Source organism: Hemicordylus capensis, chromosome 1, assembly GCF_027244095.1.
Source record: "Hemicordylus capensis ecotype Gifberg chromosome 1, rHemCap1.1.pri, whole genome shotgun sequence".
Lineage (NCBI taxonomy): Eukaryota > Metazoa > Chordata > Lepidosauria > Squamata > Cordylidae > Hemicordylus > Hemicordylus capensis.
Window position 1 is genome coordinate 429,894,576 of NC_069657.1, and position 17,915 is coordinate 429,912,490.

A 17,915-nucleotide genomic window follows, 5' to 3' on the forward strand; every position below is an offset into this window, starting at 1 on the left:
TGTGTAGTCCTGCTGAAACCTTGAGTAACTCAGTCTGGATGTCAGCCCATGACAGCATGGAAAGTCTAAAATTTGGATCCATGTTCAAACTCAACAAAAACCCAGAACACAATCCTAAACAAAAGGATGTAATTCTGTATACCCATTCTGGAAATAAGGCCCACTGAATTGGGTGACTTACTTCTGAGTAAACATGCATAGGATCAAGCTGCACAAAAATGTATTGCTGGTTTCAACTATTTAGAGCAGTGGTTCCCAACCTGGGTTCCTCCAGATGTTGCTGAACTACAACTCCCAGCATCCCCAGCAACAATAAATTGTAGCTGGGGATGCTGGGACTCCTGGGAGTTGTAATTCAGCAACAGCTGGAAGAACCCAGTTTTGGGACCCACTGATTTAGAAGATTGTCAGTGAGAAGAAGGGAGGCAATTGTTCTTTTATGCTGAAGGCAAGCCAAGAAGGAATGTTTTTTATTGCAAGGAGAGGTTAAACATAAGGAGTCTTATGCAGTACATGAACTTAAAGCAGTTCATCAAAGGAAAAAGCCAAACATGTGCTACAGAAACTTTGGTTTCTAAGACTGGACAGTCACTGTTCAGGGGGCTGGATCAGATGCTCCCCACAAACTCTAGAATCTATTCTGACGGAGGCCTCATTAATACACCATATGTGCTAAAAGATCAGTCCTGGAAGGTGCCTTTTGCTCACACACTCCTCCCACCCTCACGCACTAAGAAATTAATTACTTCCAAAACTGCAGCAAACCATAGCTTGGCTTTACAGCCAAAGTAGCAAACTATCGTTTACCCAGCAAACCAGGATTGTAAACCAGGGAGGACACAAGCACTTGGTACCTTTCAGGCTCAGTCTTATAGAATGCTATGCCCTGGATGGGCATTACATTGGAACCAAACACAAGCTGAACACTTGCATATTAAGGATTCCCCACCCCTATAAAACTCTCGCTGCAGTGTATAACCTTCGGATGGAATTGGATATGTTTTAGGATTCGCAGCCGAAGGGGGTGGCGCTGGGGGAGAAGGTAATTCATTGCAGTTTTATTTTTTCTTCTTCTTCACAGTTGTAAACTATTTTCAAAACATGTTCCAAAAACAAGATATACATGTATAATAAATATAACAGCAGGAGAGAGGGCATGCCCTCAGCTCATGCCTGTGGGATTCCCAGAGGCATCTGGTGGGCCACTGTGCGAAACAGGATGCTGGACTAGATGGGCCTTGGGCCTGATCCAGCAGGGCTGCTCTTAAATGTGGTTGGTAAAACATACTCCAGAAAAAGCATGGCCATACTCAGGCTCAATCCTGAGTACACTTACTTGGGACTAAGCGCCAGAATACAAAAAGTAATCATTCTACTGGCCAGAGCTTGCTTGGAACAGTATGCCCTGTTATGACCCCTGCTGACTTGGCAAAGAGGCACCTTTTAACATGGTGATTCTCTTTATTTAGCAGGGGGAGAGTAACTGGCCCTCTCCACCCCCAGCACAGTACCTCCAGTGACTGTTGCTGGTGTCTATCTTGTGTTTCTTTTTAGATTGTGAGCCCTTTGGGGACAGGGATCCATCTTATATTTATTTATTATTTCTCTGTATAAACTGCTCTGAGCCATTTTTGGAAGGGCGGTATAGAAATCAAATGAATGAATGAATGAATGAATAAATAAATAAATAAATAAATAAGAGGGCAACAAAGGTGGCGAAGTGTCTGGAAACCAAGTTCTAAGAGCAATGGCTGAAGGAGCCTGGAGAAGAGAAAATATGACAGCTATCTTCAAATATCTGAAGGATTATCTCACAGGAGGAGGAGCAGACATGTTCGCTGACGCTCCTGAGGGTAGGGATAGAACCAATAGATTGAAATGACAAGGAAGGAGATTTAGAATAATTCCCTAACTACAGGACAGTCTGCCACATGCAATCGTGGGCTCTCCTTCTCTAGAAATTTCCAAACAGAGGCTGGCCTGTCATCAGTCAGGGACTGGGATGCTGTAGCACAGAGGTTCTCAAACTCAGGTCACTTATCATCCCCTACCACAATGGTCATTGTGGCTGGGGATTATGGGAGCTGTAGTCCACAGGAGCTGGGGACCAATGTTCCCCTGAGAGAGAGAGAGCGCGCGCGCGCAAGAACACACACACACTTTTTGATGTCCGCTCAGCTTGAATCAGGAAGGCCTCACTCCGAATGCACATGTGCATGTACTGCCTTGATGCTGCTGCCTGGAACAAAACTCATTCTGCACATAGATGAAAAAGACTAGAGGGAATACTGCTGGGGACCTGTTTCCCGCCCCTGTAAAAGGGGCTGGAGCTTTCCCAGACATCAGGCTTTACTGCGAGTCTGAAGTTGCCACAAAAAACCGACACAAGAAGTGGATTTTTCAAAAACTCCAGATATAAATCAGGCTACACTCTGATGTGTGATGAAAAACCTGAATTGTGTGTGAAGTGCTCCCTGAGACTTCAGGGTAAGTTTGGCTGATATGTGGAGATATGTCTCTCATATCCCCATGATATATGGGGATATGTCTCTCAGGAAAGGAGAGCTGGTCTTGTGGTAGCAAGCATGACTTGTCCCCTTAGCTAAGCAGGGTCCACCCTGGTTGCATGTGAAAGGGAGACTTGAACTGTGAGCACTGTAAGATCTTCCCCTCAGGGGGTGGGAGCCACTCTGGGAAGAGCATCTAGGTTCCAAGTTCCCTCCCTGGAAGCATCTCCAAGATAGGGCTGAGAGAGATTCCTGCCTGCAACCTTGGAGAAGCTGCTGTCACTTTGTGAAGACAATACTGAGCTAAAGAGACCAATGGTCTGACTCAGTATATGGCAGCTTCCCATGTGAATGCACACCCTCCATTCTGGAGGAGATGCAAACTAAAAGCGGGGTGTGAAAAACTTCCTGGACTACAAGATCCAGAAGAAGGTCCCTGACAATTCTAACACTCTACGGTTCTATTAACTCAGTGGGACTTCCCCAGAGTAAAAAGACACGCACAGACCTGGGCTGTTTGGAGCGCAGCCAAAGAATGAGAACTCGTTTGAAATCACACGCAAGCGGGCAGCTGCACACCCACATTCCCAGCTGCTGGGGGCTGGAGAGGGAGTCTCATGGGATGGAAAATGCTTCCCCCTATTACACCTTACCCCCTATTACACCTTACCTGTCCGCCTTTCAGGGGCTAATGGGCGGGGCTTCTCAACCGGGGTCATAGGTCACCAGGAACCAAGCTCCCGTCTCCCTTAAGCCACCTCAACCGTCTCCCTACGACTCAGAACAAGCCGGTTGCGTCACCGCAGGCTACACTACACCTGCCGTACGTCATAAAGCTGACGCTTTGCGAAAACCAATCGAGTGTTCCTCCCAGCCGGCCCGTCAGGCCATCTCTTCCAATCAGAGACGCTTCATGCCCGAACAGCCTATAGGCGCAACCAAGGGGCGGAGCCTCCTGCGAAGAACCCGGAAGAAGAAGTAGAAGAGTTACGCTGAGGGAGGCCGCCGGAAATTGAAGGGGTTGTTGTTCGTCGACTCTGTGTGGTGGCTGGCGGCGGGCTCGGGGGCTTCATCGTGGGTGGTTCGCCATGGTGTGCGAGAAGTGTGAGTCGTTGGGCACCCGAGGGGCTGAGGGCGGCTAGAGGGCATGTAAGGGGCTTTCGCGCGTGTGGCCTGGGCGTGTGGGCCAACGGTGTCGAAGAGCAGTTAGGGAGTGGGGTGGGGGGGGGGGGCGAATTCGTGTCTACCGCCAGTGGGGGACTAGAAAGACCGATCCGACCAAGGAATTGTAGGGTCCGGGGAGGAGGAGGCCGCCTGCTGCTTTCCTACCCAAATGAAGAGAACAGAAAGGAACATAAACTCTGGCAAAATAAATGCAAGGTGGCAATAAGGAAGGCACAAAGAGATTTTGAGGAACATTTAGCTAAAAGCGTCAAGGGGATTGTGGGAGTTGTAGTCAACAACATCTGGGTATCTCTGTTAGTGGGAACACTTTGGGGGGGGTGTGAGGGTGCGTATTGCATCCCAGCATGAGTCACTTCCCATTAATTATTTATCACACTTATATCCTGCTTTTCTTCCAAGAAGCCCATAGCAGGGTACATCACAGCTATCCCTTCCTGTGAGGTTAGGGTTCCCAACAGTCCCTTATTAACACTCTTCTATTATTCTTATTAATAATCTCTTCTTTCTCTAACCCTGATCTGCCTCTGCTGGGCAAGTCCAATGGAGAATTCTTTTGTCTGCACTGGTTGTGGTTGCATGAACCCATCACTCTTGACAGAGAGACACTGCAGAAGAAGCTGCCTTTGGAGAGGTTGACAGTTGTGTCTCTGCCTGAATTACTAGGTGGCAGCAAGACTGGAGCAACTAAGAAGCTCTCAAAGTGTAGTTGGTGGGGTGGGATCAGGCAGTAGGACTGAACCTGTAGCTCCACAGACACAAGCTGAGGGATGGTGTATATTATTATTATTATTATTATTATTATTATTATTATTATTATTAACTTGATTTCTATTCCAAAAATGGCTCAGGGTGTTTTACAAAGAGATACTGACCAAAACACTGTACTACACCATCTGGTTTATCCTTCCCCTTTTTGAGGTGTCTGGTCCAATTATTTATTTTAAAGTAAATCTTATTATGTTCAGTGGAGCCTATATCTAGGTGAATCTGCATAGAATTGCAGCCTTAGGCATTCCTGGTAGTAGGGGTCATGGAAGGCAGTGGGTCCCCCACCCCACCCCCCAATGCATTATCTGTAGATTTTTTACTTGGACTCCTGGGTAAAGGGGCCTTTCCCCCGTCTAACAGAAGTCCATCATTCTAGAACAAGTGAATTCACAAAACAAAATTCTTTGTAGTGATCGGATAGTGGAGTTATATTTACTAGTGGGCTTAGTGAAATCAGTAACATTCTTTCAACATGTTATGCTCCTAAAGGTTAACTAGATTAGCACAACCTTTATTCTTTGATTCTTTGCTCCTGTATAGGTGAGAAGAAACTTGGCACTGTAATTACGCCTGACACATGGAAAGATGGTGCAAGGAACACTACAGGTACTTTTCAAAAGTATATATCATGATAGCTAACTTTGACTTAATATCTTATTTAAGAATGCTTGGCATTGACTATTGAGATAAGTAAACCTGGAGCTTTGGTTTTAATTTATGTTTTACAAATTATTTGTATTAAACCATAAATTTATTTTTCTTATGCAGAAAGTGGTGGGAGAAAACTAAATGAAAACAAGGCCTTGACATCAAAGAAGGCAAGGTAATTGGTTACTTAATATTTTAACCAATAATGTTGGCCAACTGCTGACACACAATTTGCTTGTCTAGTGCTCCCCACATGCTTCTAAATCCCAACCCTTATTTGAAGATTCTCTTTCTTTCCTTCTTCCATCCCAACCTTGCTCTTATTTTCTTGGTGCTTCTTCCCCTGCTCCATCTCCCTGGTTCTCCTACCTTTCTTCCCATCTACTTGGCTCACCTCTACCCACCCATCCCCAATATTTATCTTGCACTTAAAAAAAAATTCCTCCACTTTCTAACTTTCCCCAATCTAGAGCTGTCCCAGAATTTTCTTCCTCACAGTTGCTCTTCCAGTGTCTCATCCCTTGGCCCATTGCCTTCACAGATGCAGCTTGATTTGCCTTTCTTCTCTCTCTTGCACTTTATAGTGTCTTTCCCATGTTTCCCCCACTCTCCTAGAGCCTTACTGCACCACTTGGCCTTCTGCCACTGCATCTTCTCTAAGCTGAAGGGAAAGGAACATTGGAGAGTGGGTTGTGGTTGCCAAAGTAGAGCTGAAACAGTGAATGCAGTAGCAACCTGCCAAATTGTGATAATTCCCTAGTACTTCTCTTTCCCTACAAATTTTATCATCAACCTTTTATTTATTTCTTATGATCCTTCATACATGAGCACAGCAGAAATGAAATGGAACATTGACAGCTGGCCTTTATATGCCGCACAATTCTTTTGACTTTCAGGTCATCTTACATTTAGTACAGTATCATGCATAAATATACAAACCCATTTGTATAAGAAACTTATTGGGGGAAGTGTGATGTAAACATGTTTGTAAGATGCTATTGTGCAGGTTAAGATATAATATTTAAAAGATGAAAAGCAAACAACTGCATGGACCAGCTTTTTGCAGACATAACTAAGTAATGCTATCTTGGAGTCTCATTATTTACCATCTTTATTTTTCTTTTATACCTCTTTCCTCATCCCCTATACTCCCAACAGTTTGAAAGTAAATAGGAACAATTTCGATACAAATAGATAATTATTTTTTTCTTCCTAGGTTTGATCCTTATGGCAAAAACAAATTTGCAATCTGCCGAATTTGTAAAAGTTCTGTTCATCAGCCAGGCTCTCACTACTGCCAGGGATGTGCATATAAAAAAGGTGAGACATTTGATATAAATTATTCTCTTGTTTATTTGTTCTTATTAATCTCAAAGTGTACATTTGTTTTTATGTATCAAGAATTAAGATAACTTTAAATATTTGTTATATTTATTTATTGCATTTTTATACTGCCTCTTGTCCATAGACCCCAAGATGGTTTACAACATCAATTAAAAACCCTTTATTTTAACAATAAAACACTATCATTGCTGGTTCTTCCCTCTCCCCTTCACTGGTAGATGGGAGATGTATTGAGGGGGGTGGTCAGGGTTGCTAATTCCAGCATTTACTGCAAATAAACAAAGGACTTCTTTACCACTTCACAACTGAGGCTGCCATCTGGGCTCTTATTTTCACTTGAATTATTCAAAAGACCATTAAACAGTCATCTCTGATTGGTTGCCTTCGCTGTATTCCTACATCTCTCTTGACTTTCCATTGTAGAAAGTACAATTATTTGTTTTATTTAAACTCTTAATGTTACCTTTTTAATCCATAGAGGCAAGGGCTTGCATATAGTGATGCCGGGGTAAGGGTTGGTGCCAACAGCTTCTGGCACTGCTGCAGCCCCCTGAACCTACTAAAAAAATGTTGCAAAGGGTTGAGGGATCTTTGGCAATGATGTGTACTGGGTTGTGCATGGTTGCAGGGGGAAGGGGGAGATCCCAGAAACTAGTTGGTGGACACCTTCCGCTAATGGAGTGCTGCTCAATTTCTGGGCTTTCCATGCTCCCTTTGCAGCTGCTCATGATGCAGTCCATGTCATTGCCAAGGGGTGTGTCTACCATCGGGAACACCTTTTTGGCAGGCTAGGGGCTGCCATGATGTCTAGAGTTGATTGGGCTGTCTTCTTCCACTGGTGTCACTGTATGTGAGCCATAGACTTGCACTAGTAATAACACTTTTAGTATCCCAGTATCAGAAAAGATATCTGTAATGTGTCCGTGCTGTCAGCTGCAACAATATCCACACAAAATTGGTCATTGAGCCCACTGATTCCCCAAGCTTAGTGTAGGAGTAATAATAAAGCTTTGCATGTTTTCTTGATACTCTACAAGGGTTGGTGGGAATTGTCCTGTTCCTCTCTCTGCCATTATGTTATTCCAGAAGCAAACTTTCTGTTCATTTGCTAAACAATAATCAGATCAGTTGTAAGCAGTGTGCACAGATGAGAACAATTAGAGAGAATACTGGTTGTTGACCTATTTAGGAGTTTCTAGAAGACAACTATGTATGCCTATAGGACATATGTTTCAGATTGGCCCTGTCTTTGCTATATGAGAGGAGCAACATTTTCAAAGAACTAGATGAATAGAATTGTAGGGTGTCTCATTCATGGCTGGTTTGTTAGCTTAGTTTCCCAGGGATTGCCTTTAAGTGCACAGCTAAAGTTTGTCTAATTCTTCTGCACTGTTCAGTGATCCTAAGATGCCATATTAGCAAGATGTATATAAATTCAGTTACTTGGATTGGATTATGCTTGTCTCAGATTTACTGTGTTTTCCATTTATAGGCATCTGCGCAATGTGCGGGAAGAAAGTTTTGGATACGAAAAACTACAAGCAAACATCTGTTTAATTATATACTGTGAACTTTGTATTAATCAGTTTTGAATTGAAAAACATCTAAAGGTATTTTTAGTTGGTATTTTTAGATAAAGAGGAAAAGCTCCTTCAGAGTGTACATAGACTGACAGAGTGTACTTAGATTAAAGTTCACCCTGACTTTAAAACTGGGTATAAAATGTAATTTTCTAATTGATTCTTATTCTAAATTAGTATAAGAGAGCTTTGGTCTATCCTGGTAATTTGATCCGGTCAAAATCACAATTTGGATTTTTGATGTATTGATATCAAGAGTGATCTGTCTCTGGCGCTTAATGTTAGCGTTAATGTTATCTGCTTGAAGCTTCAAAATGGTAAAATAATCTGAGGGAAACTAAAATCAGCACACGGTTTTTTAACCTTTTTCTTCACCTTCTGTCTACTCTGCTGTGTCATGAATGAGAGGACTTGTGAGACGCTGAATCCGTTTGCAGTAGAAAAGCTGCTGGAGAAATGTAACAGACGTTACATTATGTAATATATAGAGTGCATCTGTATATAATAGAGATAAATCAATGCCTAACTTGTGATCCACCAAGCCAAACACAGCCTTCCAGAAGCTCAGCAAGTTCCTAGTTTTGCTGCCTGCATAGAACTGCAGAAACAGGTGTTTTTTTTCAAATATCTGGAGGCAGGGGTGTAGCTATAATTGAGCGGATGGGATCAAAGAACCTGGGCCCCCCTGCTCCTAAGGGCCCCCCTGCTCCACCCCTCCCTATTTTCTTCATTATCTCCCTCACTCAGAGGGGTCACTGGGGAGAGGGGTGAACACATGCCCCATCTCCCCTAGCTACGCCCCTCTCTGGAGGTAATAAAACATAATAGTGGGTTTCCTTCCACTTGTTGGGCCCCATGTTCCAAAGGTCTGGTGTATAATTGTAACTCTATTACTTTTAGGGTGCAATCCTATTCACACTTACTTAGAAGTAAGCTCAGTTGAACATAGTGGGACTTGCTTCCAAGCAAACATATTGGGCTGAAATTTCCAAGTAAGCATTTGTTGCACAGAAATGTATACTTGACTTAATAAATCTAACATAAATTAAGCCTCATAGTGTAACATTGGTATTGAGGCATTACTTGTACATAAACTGTATATAAAGTTTGTTGCATTAAAACAAACGAAGCTGCCTGTATAACTTTGGATTTAGTGCATGTTTTAATGTGTGCCATTCTATCTTTTTCAAGGTTGACTTATTTCATATGTATTAAAAAGATCATATATTCCTTTTATATTTCTGGTGGCCTGCTGAAGAGGCAGCAATACAGGAGACTCTTGTTTTTCATAGGTTCCTAGATCGCGGTTTCAGCGATTTGTGGGTCACTAATACAATCTGCGTCTCTCTTTCTGCAGTATGTGGTTTTGGCTATTTGCAGTTTCTGTGGGCGCTGTTTTTGTTTTCACTTTCAGTATGTGCCTGTATCTGCATTGTTTGAGGGAGGAGCTTTGTGGGTTGTTGAAAAGTTGATGGTGGAAGTTGGAGGAGGAATATGGAGAAGTTTATTGTGCTTTGGAGAAGGTTTTGGCGGAATTTGAAGCTGTGGCTGGTAGAGTCTGGAGAAGGAGCACTTTTTGAGTGTTTTCAAGCTACAGTTGGAGTGCTCAAGGTAAAGACCCGTGTTGTCAATTTACACCTGCTAACTGAGCAAAGGGGCACCTTTTAAAAGTGGTGGATCTGTTATATATACATTATTAATCAAGGGACGAGCAACTGACCCTATCCAACCCCAGCACAGCATCCTTACCATGGCTGTTGCTGGTGTCCACCTTATGTTTCTTTTAGAATGGAAGCCTTTTTGGCAAAGGGAGCCATCTTATTTACTGTATGCATTATAACATGGAAGTGCACTATATTGTACAGTTCTGTACTGGCACTCCTTCGCTGTGCGTCCCCGCTCCACTACACCTCTTCTCATTTCTGGATTGTTCTGTATTGCACAGTTTTCATTTCTTCCCAGTAAAGATGGAGAAATGTAAGGTGGGCAGTTCTGCTGAAGGACAGAACAAAAGGCAACACAAAATTATGTCCCTGCATAAAATGTTGCTGGACATGTTGGCCCGAGGGGACAGTGCAGCATCTGTCGGGTGCCATTACAGAATCAAATTAGTCAACAGTACATTACATCAGAAAAAATGAAGCCAACATTCGTGCAAATGTGGCGTTTTGGACACTGCAAACTACATTCCACTCTTGTGATCCCACCGTGGAACACATGGAGAAGACCCTGAACATCTGGACTGAAGACCAAGCTCAGAAGAAAGTGCCACTGAATGGGCCAGGAAAAAGCACTGAGGCTGTACAAGTGTTTGGCCAATGAAGATACAGGAACATCTGGTGGTGCTGAGTGTGCTTTTCAGGCAAGCAAGGGCTAGTTTGAGAAGTTCAAGCATTGCTACAGCCTCCATTATGTAAAGCTTGCAGGAGACATTTTATCGGCAGACCACAAAGCAGCACAGAGATTCTTGGCAGAGCTTCAACAGCTGATTGAGGAGAAAGGATACAAACCTGAGCAGGTCTTCAATATGAATGAGCCAGGCCTGTTGGGAAAGGATGCTAGCCTGGTCCTTCATCTCCAAGCAGGAATGAACCGCTCCAGGATTGAAGGTAGCCAAGGACCACATAACCCTTCTCATCTGGAAATGCTACTGGAGACTGCTTGCTGCTTTACCAAGCACTGAACCTTCTTGCCCTCTGAGGGCAGAACAAGAACCAGCTCCCAGTCTTCTGGCATTTGAACAGGATTGCATGTGTGACTGCTGCACCCTTAACTGACTGGGTCAGCAACAGCTTCCTACCTGAAATTGAGAGATATCTGGCAGCAAAAAATGTTGCCTTCAGAGTTCTCTTGCTTCTGGACAATGTCCCTGGCCATCCTGATACCCTGCAGGATCTCTACCTAAATCTGCAGATCGCCTTCCTGCTGCCAAACACCACCTCTTTAATCCAGCCAATGGATCAGGGTCTCATTGCGACATTCAAGGCATACTAAACCTGGAGGACATTCAAGAGGCTTCTGAACCTAATGGAAAGCAACCCCTCTCTCACAGTCAGTGATTGCTGGGAAAACTACAGCATCACTGACTGCATTCAGGTCATCAAGGCATCCCTTGAGGAGATCCAGCCTTGGAATTCCAGCTGGAAAAAACTATGGCTGGAGGCAGTCAAATTGTAAACCTCATGCGCAGTGTTGCAGGTGAAGGCTTGGAGGATATCCAGGTGGAAGAGGTAGTGGAACCGCTAGTCACAGCAGGAGCAGTCAACAGAGGAGGAGTTGGTTCAAGCGGCTGCTGAGAGCAATGAAGAAGAGGAGAGAGAGGAGGAGATGGTGGCAGCAGAGCCTTTAACTACAAAGGTCTTGACTGAGTTTCAGCAGGTGGGTGCTGCTTTGGCTGAGAAGGCCTTGGCAACTGACCCATGAATGGAGCGCAGTATAACATTCAAGAGACAGTTGGAGGCTGGGAGAAAACCCTACAGAGAAACCTACAAGGCTCTAAAGACAACAACAAAGCAGGCCACCATCATTGTCTTCCTAAAGAAGGCCAAGAGCACCATCCCACCCAAAGGATTAAGATCTGAGGATGACACCTTCGCCTCCACTTTCCCTGGGTTTGAAGAAGAGAGTGGTGACAATGATAGCCCCGCTGCCTCTCCAGGGTCTTCTCTTGCAGAGGATCGAAGTTTTCTTTCTTTTTTCAATTTTTTATATTTTCTAAGCAGGAGTGGTGCTAAGTCCAGTGGAGTGACATAACTCTCCTTCAGTTTGTTTTTCTACCCATGTGGCTAGATACTTCCCACAGATGGAGTGATGTCACTCCTGACACCCCCTCCCCCCCATTTAATCTTTTCTGAATTGGAGTGCTGCTAACCCTTGAAGAGTGACGCAACTCCTCTGATTTGTAGTGATTTGCTGACAGCCAAGGGTAAGACTTTTTGGAGCTGGACCAAGGACTGGTTTTGAGGTCATTACTGGAGAGCTGGAGCAGCCAAGGTACAGTGCTGTATTCCTCACTTATTTCTGCTCCCCCTTCCCTTTTGGGTGGTTTTGGGGACTTATAAATTTTCCAAGGAACCTAACCACCAGATTCCCATATGCTCAAGGATTCCACCCCCTTTCCCCCGTGGTAGTAGTTGGGAACCTAACCCCCATGAAAAATGAGGGCCTCCTGTATTTCCGGATTTGATTATGATGAAGGGAGCTAACCTGGCTAGAAGAGTCAGCTGGCTCTGTACTGGCTCAGTCACTTCCAGTTGGGTTCTTGGTGCAAGGATAACATGGGGAGTGGGGGCCTTTAGTGGTGGAGTGGCTATGGTCTGTAACTATACAATTTCCATCTTGTCTGCCAAATAACTCCTATTTACACGTACCTGATGCTGAGCAATGAGACAGATTAGGGATTATTCTGGTATACCACTTGCCTTGCTGCCTCTGTAAGTTCATAGAGGTGATTTTGAGTCTAGTGTTGGGAACCTCCTGGCTTCTGATTCTGGGATACTTCAGCATCCATGTTGTGGTTGCCTTGTTGTATGGCTTCATGGCCACTGTGGAACTATGTAAGTGTGTTTCAGGCCAAACACATTTAGTAAGTCATATATTTTACTTTGGTGTATCTTACTAGACAAAATCAGGGTGATCTCTGGGTGGGCGAGCCTCCTACAACTCCCTTGTCGTGGAGACATTGGTACCTGATGATCCTGAACAAACAGCATCTTGGAACCTCCACAGGGTTATGAGTCCATTGTTGTGCCCTGCCCCTGGAAGCTGTTGCATCAAATAGGATTCCAGTCTGTCTTTAGGGGACACATTTGAAAGCTATTTGGCAGCAAAGAACTCCTCCTTCTCTACCAATTCTGTATTGTAGAATACAGTCTAGTGGAGTAGTTTAAAAAAGGTATTTGCTGCCAGCAAATTTAACAATGCATGAGTCTGCACATAAGTCTGCAATAATTTCTTCCTTATTTTTCCTTTCATCATAGTCAAAGCCGTTTAGCTATGTAGATCAGTGCTTTCCCTAGAAACACTGCAGCTCCTCAAGAGTTTTATAAGGGATTTCTTGATGAAAAGCTTGATAATGGCAGGCAAGCTTTCTTGCGTTTGTCCATAATCTGTCTTCCCCTGCAGTGCACTACTGTGGCAGAGTACTTTCTGTAGCAGAGTACCCCGAGTCAATCTACTGTAGCTGGGTGCACTTTCAAACACACTCTTGGGCTTCTGTGGGGCAACAGTGATGCTCCAAATGCCCAGCCAGCTCCCCGCAAACAGTGCACCTTGGAATGCACTTTGTAGTCCTTTACCATGGAATCCCTGTGCATTGCCATCGTACAAGTATGTCATGGTAGACACGTATGTGGAAAAGGTTTCCCGATACTGATAAAGAACTGCACATCATTTACTGGTGTCATTGGCTATAGAATGCAATGCTCAGTAATGAAGTCCAGAATCTTCAGAGGGACGGGATATATCCCTGTGACTGCAGAGAGCATTAAGTTGTAGCAGTGGGATATTGCATGTGACTTGGGACTCTAGGAGAAGTAAGCTATTTTCTGAGAGTAGCATTATCTTTATGCTTGTGATGGCTCCTCAAAGTAGAAGCTAGGTGAATGTGAACGGTGGCCATGTGCACATGGTACACAAACACTTGTCCTGTGCCATCCTCCTATGAGGCTAGGGTTTTGCTTTTTACTATTTACTCCATGAGATTCTTCCACTTCTCCAAAATATGCAAATTCCGATGCATAACTGGGTGCAATGACCATTGCAGGAGATGACTTGGGAAGCCAAAGAGACTATTTGTCCTGGTTAAGCTGCTGGAGGGGACCTTACTGTCTGGCTTTTCCCTCTGATGCAGTCAGGTTAATGATGAACTCCATCCCCCTCCCCCACTAGTCCTTGCAAAAGAGGCCCTCCTTCCACCTATGTGCCACCTGATACCATGATATGACATTTTGCTAATATGCACTACTGCTAACCTTTTGGGAAGCAAATTTGGTATAAGCTGAACAGGAATATTTTTTGTAGGGCCTACTGCAAATCCTAAAGCAGTGAGCTAGTTTTTGAGTTTCCTGGAACCTTCCTCGATCTTGATATCAAAGAGCAGGATGAGTGGAGAGCTATGTTGCTGGTAGAGATTATGTTAAAAGACTTGTTTGCAATATGTTAACTATCTTAATTCAAGAAGTTATTTGCAGACTAAGTGGGTTGGTTTGTGCCCAATGCAAAATATTAAGGTTGCACCAAAGCATCTTGGGACAAAATCCATTTTATAGTGGTTCAGTCTGGCATTTGCTTTCATGCATCCAGCTGTGAAACAAAGATCAAAAAATAAGAGGGGAGGCAACAAGAGCAGCAATATTCAATATACCAATTTTTAATATTTTGAGTATGTCATTAGTAGTTATATTCGAAACTTAAAGCAAACTAGGCTGGTATCCAAAATAATTGCTCTGTACTAAAAGCAATTTAGAAATCCAGCAGTTACAGCGACATAACAATTTTTGTTATGTCTGCATTTTAGCACCATTTTACATACCTGTTGCTCAAGACAGCTTCCTCTCCAACTGTTAGCCAAGAATGTACTTCTTGCTTGTGAGGGCTCTAGATGTTAGTGTCTGGCCTGAGTGCACAGAGCTCCGTCTGTACAGATAGTCCCATGAGCATCAGTCACAAGCCCTATTCTCACGCATTGCTTTCAATACATGTACTATCTCTGTAAACAAGTGATGAACTATACTTGTGTAGTTACTTGCATATTACATTCAACATAGATTCAGTAGAACACATGATCTGTACTCGAAATGTGTTTAGTCCCCATGTTGACTTGATGTGCGTTATTCAAATGAATATGTGTATGAAGCAACAGCGGTATGTATGTATCGCTTCCCTGTTTCCTCTGAAACCACTGAAAGAAGTGAGCTGTAACAATATCAGGATTGGAGGCTTCTATTTAGCAAAGAAATCTCTTTCAGGAAATGCCAACCCTGTCAGGCATTGGGTTGTATGAGGCACATTTCAAGTCGTGCTATACAGTGCTTTGAGGATAATACAGTAGGGTTACAGTACTTCTGTCGCATCTGGAGCCATAGTCCCCAGAGTGCTTGTGCACTAAAACAAACAAAATTGAATAAGGATGTAAGTTAAATAGGGACACTAAAACTAATATCCAGAAGGACAATGGAATACAGGTGGCCCTCATTAGCTGCAGTTAAAACAACCGCAGGTTCGCTTATTTGCGAATGGGTCTTAGAGACCTGGTTTCTTTATCCATAGTACAAAAATAGGCTAAAATTTGCCTTTTAGCTGTTTTGAGTGGCTGGAAATGACCTGAAAATGATTTCTGATGTCATTTCCTGCTGCCATTTTACAGTGCAGAACCATTTTGTGGGTTTTTTAGAAAAAAGAAGAAATCCTGTGATTTGTGAAAACTGGTGGTTATTTGGGGGTGGGGTGTACTGCTGGAGAACAAGGCACAGTACTTTATTTCTCTTATTTATGCTCTAACCCCTAGATTCCCATAGGGATAAGGTTTTGTTGTTCATGGTTTCTACTCCTAAACGCAAGAATAACGAGGTCTATCTGTATATAGAAACAAGCTGTCAATCAAAACTTTGATTTAGAGTAGGATTCTCCTGCCGTCCTACATTTAATAACACTTAGCTTTTAAGTGTGCAAAGCTCTTAACACATATTATTCTGCTGTAATCTTTAAAGCAACCCTGTAAGGTATGTAGTAGCATCACCATATTGCAGGTGGAGGGCTCAGACTGAGATTACCTACGGCTACCTGGTGAATTGCTAGCAGAGGAAAGATTTGAACCAGGAACTTCCTGAGTCATAGCTCAATCTCATAGCCACTACTTAGCTACATACAAGCATTGCAGTCCAACCCTGGGCCATATGGAAATAGTTTCCACATTCATGTCCCTAGCTGGATGTGGAACTGTGGGTGCAAACTTATGCCGCAAGTGTGCATCTCCCCACAATGCAGCAGCTAAGGCTGGATGCACAAAGCCCAGTTAGAAAAGCAGCTATAGTGCCAATCAGCAGTTCAGGTTGAGGAAGGGAGGCAGGACTTTGTATCTCCCCATTGAACAGCATGGGTTGCTTCTTTTCCAGCTGAGCTCCATGTACACAGTCCTGGCAGTTGTAGGAAGACAGGGTCTCTGACTAGTGTACGTAAATTACACACATACCATATTTACCCAGATAGAAGACTACTCTGAACTTAAGAAAACAGGTTATACTGTATTTACCTGAAAGGAACAGGACTCTGAATTTAAGATGACTCCCTGATTTCTAACATCGAAGAACTTGGAAAAAATAGGCCTGCACTAAAGCTCTAAATGTGTGAAGAGGGCCTTAGCCATTGTGTTACTATCAAAAGGAAACCTGGCTTTTTAGTAGTGATGGAGTTAGGTGCTTGCATTCCCTAGCAAAATGTTTAGCAACATTCAAAAGTGTTACCAAGAAGCGAGAACAAAGCTGTGATACAGGTTTTTTTCCCCTCCTACGCAGACTACAAAACTGGCTTCACACAAAGCAATTAGGTTTTGGCAACTGACTTTCGTGTGCACTCCAGCTCCATAGGGAGCTGCAAGATGTTGCCGTTTAATTCTTGATCAAGGCAAGAAATTCCTCCCTGGTTTTTGGATCTTCTCGCAAGACTCCAAGCATGGCGCTGGTGACAGTTCTGCTATTCATTTTCTGAACGCCCCTCATGATCATGCACATGTGCCTGAGAAAAAACATTTGAAGAGGCATTTTCAGTAACAAAAAACGTCAGCATAATATTCTAAAAACATGCACACTGAAGCAGCAACAGCTTGCAAAGAGTAACATATTAGGCTTGTTCACATGACCATTTGGGAGTGGGTTGGTGAGCTCCTATCCCATTAGCAGCACACAATCTGAACCTCTGGGGCAGCAAACCCAGGAAACACATGATTAAGACAGGCACAGCATCCATTGCTGAAACCTTCCCGCATGAAAGCTTCATGACATCAGCAACTGCCTTCTGATTGGCCACAAAGGAGCAGGAGGCGGGACACAGCCCTGTTGAAGCCACTCCAGCTTCAGCATCATAGAGTGGGCTTTACAGAACGGCATGTCCATGGATGGCAGCCCCTGTAGCCACAGCTCTCTATTGTTTCCATGCAAGAGGACCTGCTGGGTAGAAGAGGTGAGTGGGTTCACACAACCAGAGAATCAATAGGAGAGCTCTCCTCAATTCCTACCTCTGTTAAGAGCAGGGTAGGAAAGCTGGGTAACCCTAGAAACTTTCTCATTATCAGTGAGAAGAGCTTCTTGGCAGTCTGCAGGCAGAGCAGGTTTGTCTGGCCCTCCCCGCAGACGATCACTCACCTTTCCCTGGGCAGGCAGATTGTCCGCCCAGATGAGCAGCAGCTGCCCTAGTGGCTTGCCTGGCAGCTCTGGAGGTCGGGTGCAGGGATACGCTGCTGTATGGAGCCCCACCCCCTGGTGCCCCAATAATGCACCACATGAATGTGCGGTTCATTACTGGGTTCCCCTGTGTGCCTGCCATGGGTAGACACACGATCAGAAAAATGAGGTCAAGAGAACACTCGCTCCCTTAACCTCATTTAAGCAGGAGGCTACTTAGACGGGTTTGCAGCCGTGTAGCCAGCAGGATCGGGTGTGATCCCAGTGGTTCACACAAGTTTGCAAAACAAGGCTGGGCTCCCTTAGCCCTGTTTTGCACACGTGTGTGAATAGCCTCCTTCATATCTGAACACCCTGGGCTAGAGAGATCATGCAAATTTGAGTAGCCCAGCTTCTACCCTGATTTTGTCAACAAGGCTAGTGTGTGATGAAATTTGTTTTAATTGCTGAGTTACATGTCAAACAATATCACATGGCAGATTCTA

At 43.9% G+C, this 17,915-nt stretch overlaps 3 protein-coding genes across 3 annotated transcripts in view; 1 reads left to right on the forward strand and 2 right to left on the reverse strand.

Annotated features, from left to right (window-relative positions):
* Positions 1 to 3,335, reverse strand: part of PIGF (phosphatidylinositol glycan anchor biosynthesis class F) — a 52,490-nt gene extending 49,155 nt beyond the window's left edge. Inside the window, exon 1 of the mRNA XM_053312286.1 lies at positions 3,178 to 3,335. The gene's annotated coding sequence lies outside the window, so the exon portion shown is untranslated. The remainder of the gene's footprint in view (positions 1 to 3,177) is intronic.
* Positions 3,336 to 3,457: 122 nt separating this feature from the next.
* CRIPT (CXXC repeat containing interactor of PDZ3 domain) lies at positions 3,458 to 9,268 on the forward strand. Its single transcript, XM_053312313.1, has 5 exons — positions 3,458 to 3,611; positions 5,001 to 5,066; positions 5,229 to 5,283; positions 6,325 to 6,428; positions 7,945 to 9,268. Exons 1-5 carry the CDS (start codon positions 3,596 to 3,598, stop codon positions 8,007 to 8,009), a joined length of 306 nt encoding a protein of 101 aa, XP_053168288.1. The 5' UTR covers positions 3,458 to 3,595; the 3' UTR covers positions 8,010 to 9,268.
* Positions 9,269 to 14,377: 5,109 nt separating this feature from the next.
* Positions 14,378 to 17,915, reverse strand: part of LOC128352101 (GTP cyclohydrolase 1-like) — a 31,747-nt gene continuing 28,209 nt past the window's right edge. Inside the window, exon 6 of the mRNA XM_053312333.1 lies at positions 14,378 to 16,765. Coding sequence (XP_053168308.1) covers positions 16,639 to 16,765 — 127 coding nt within the window. The 3' untranslated portion in view covers positions 14,378 to 16,638. The remainder of the gene's footprint in view (positions 16,766 to 17,915) is intronic.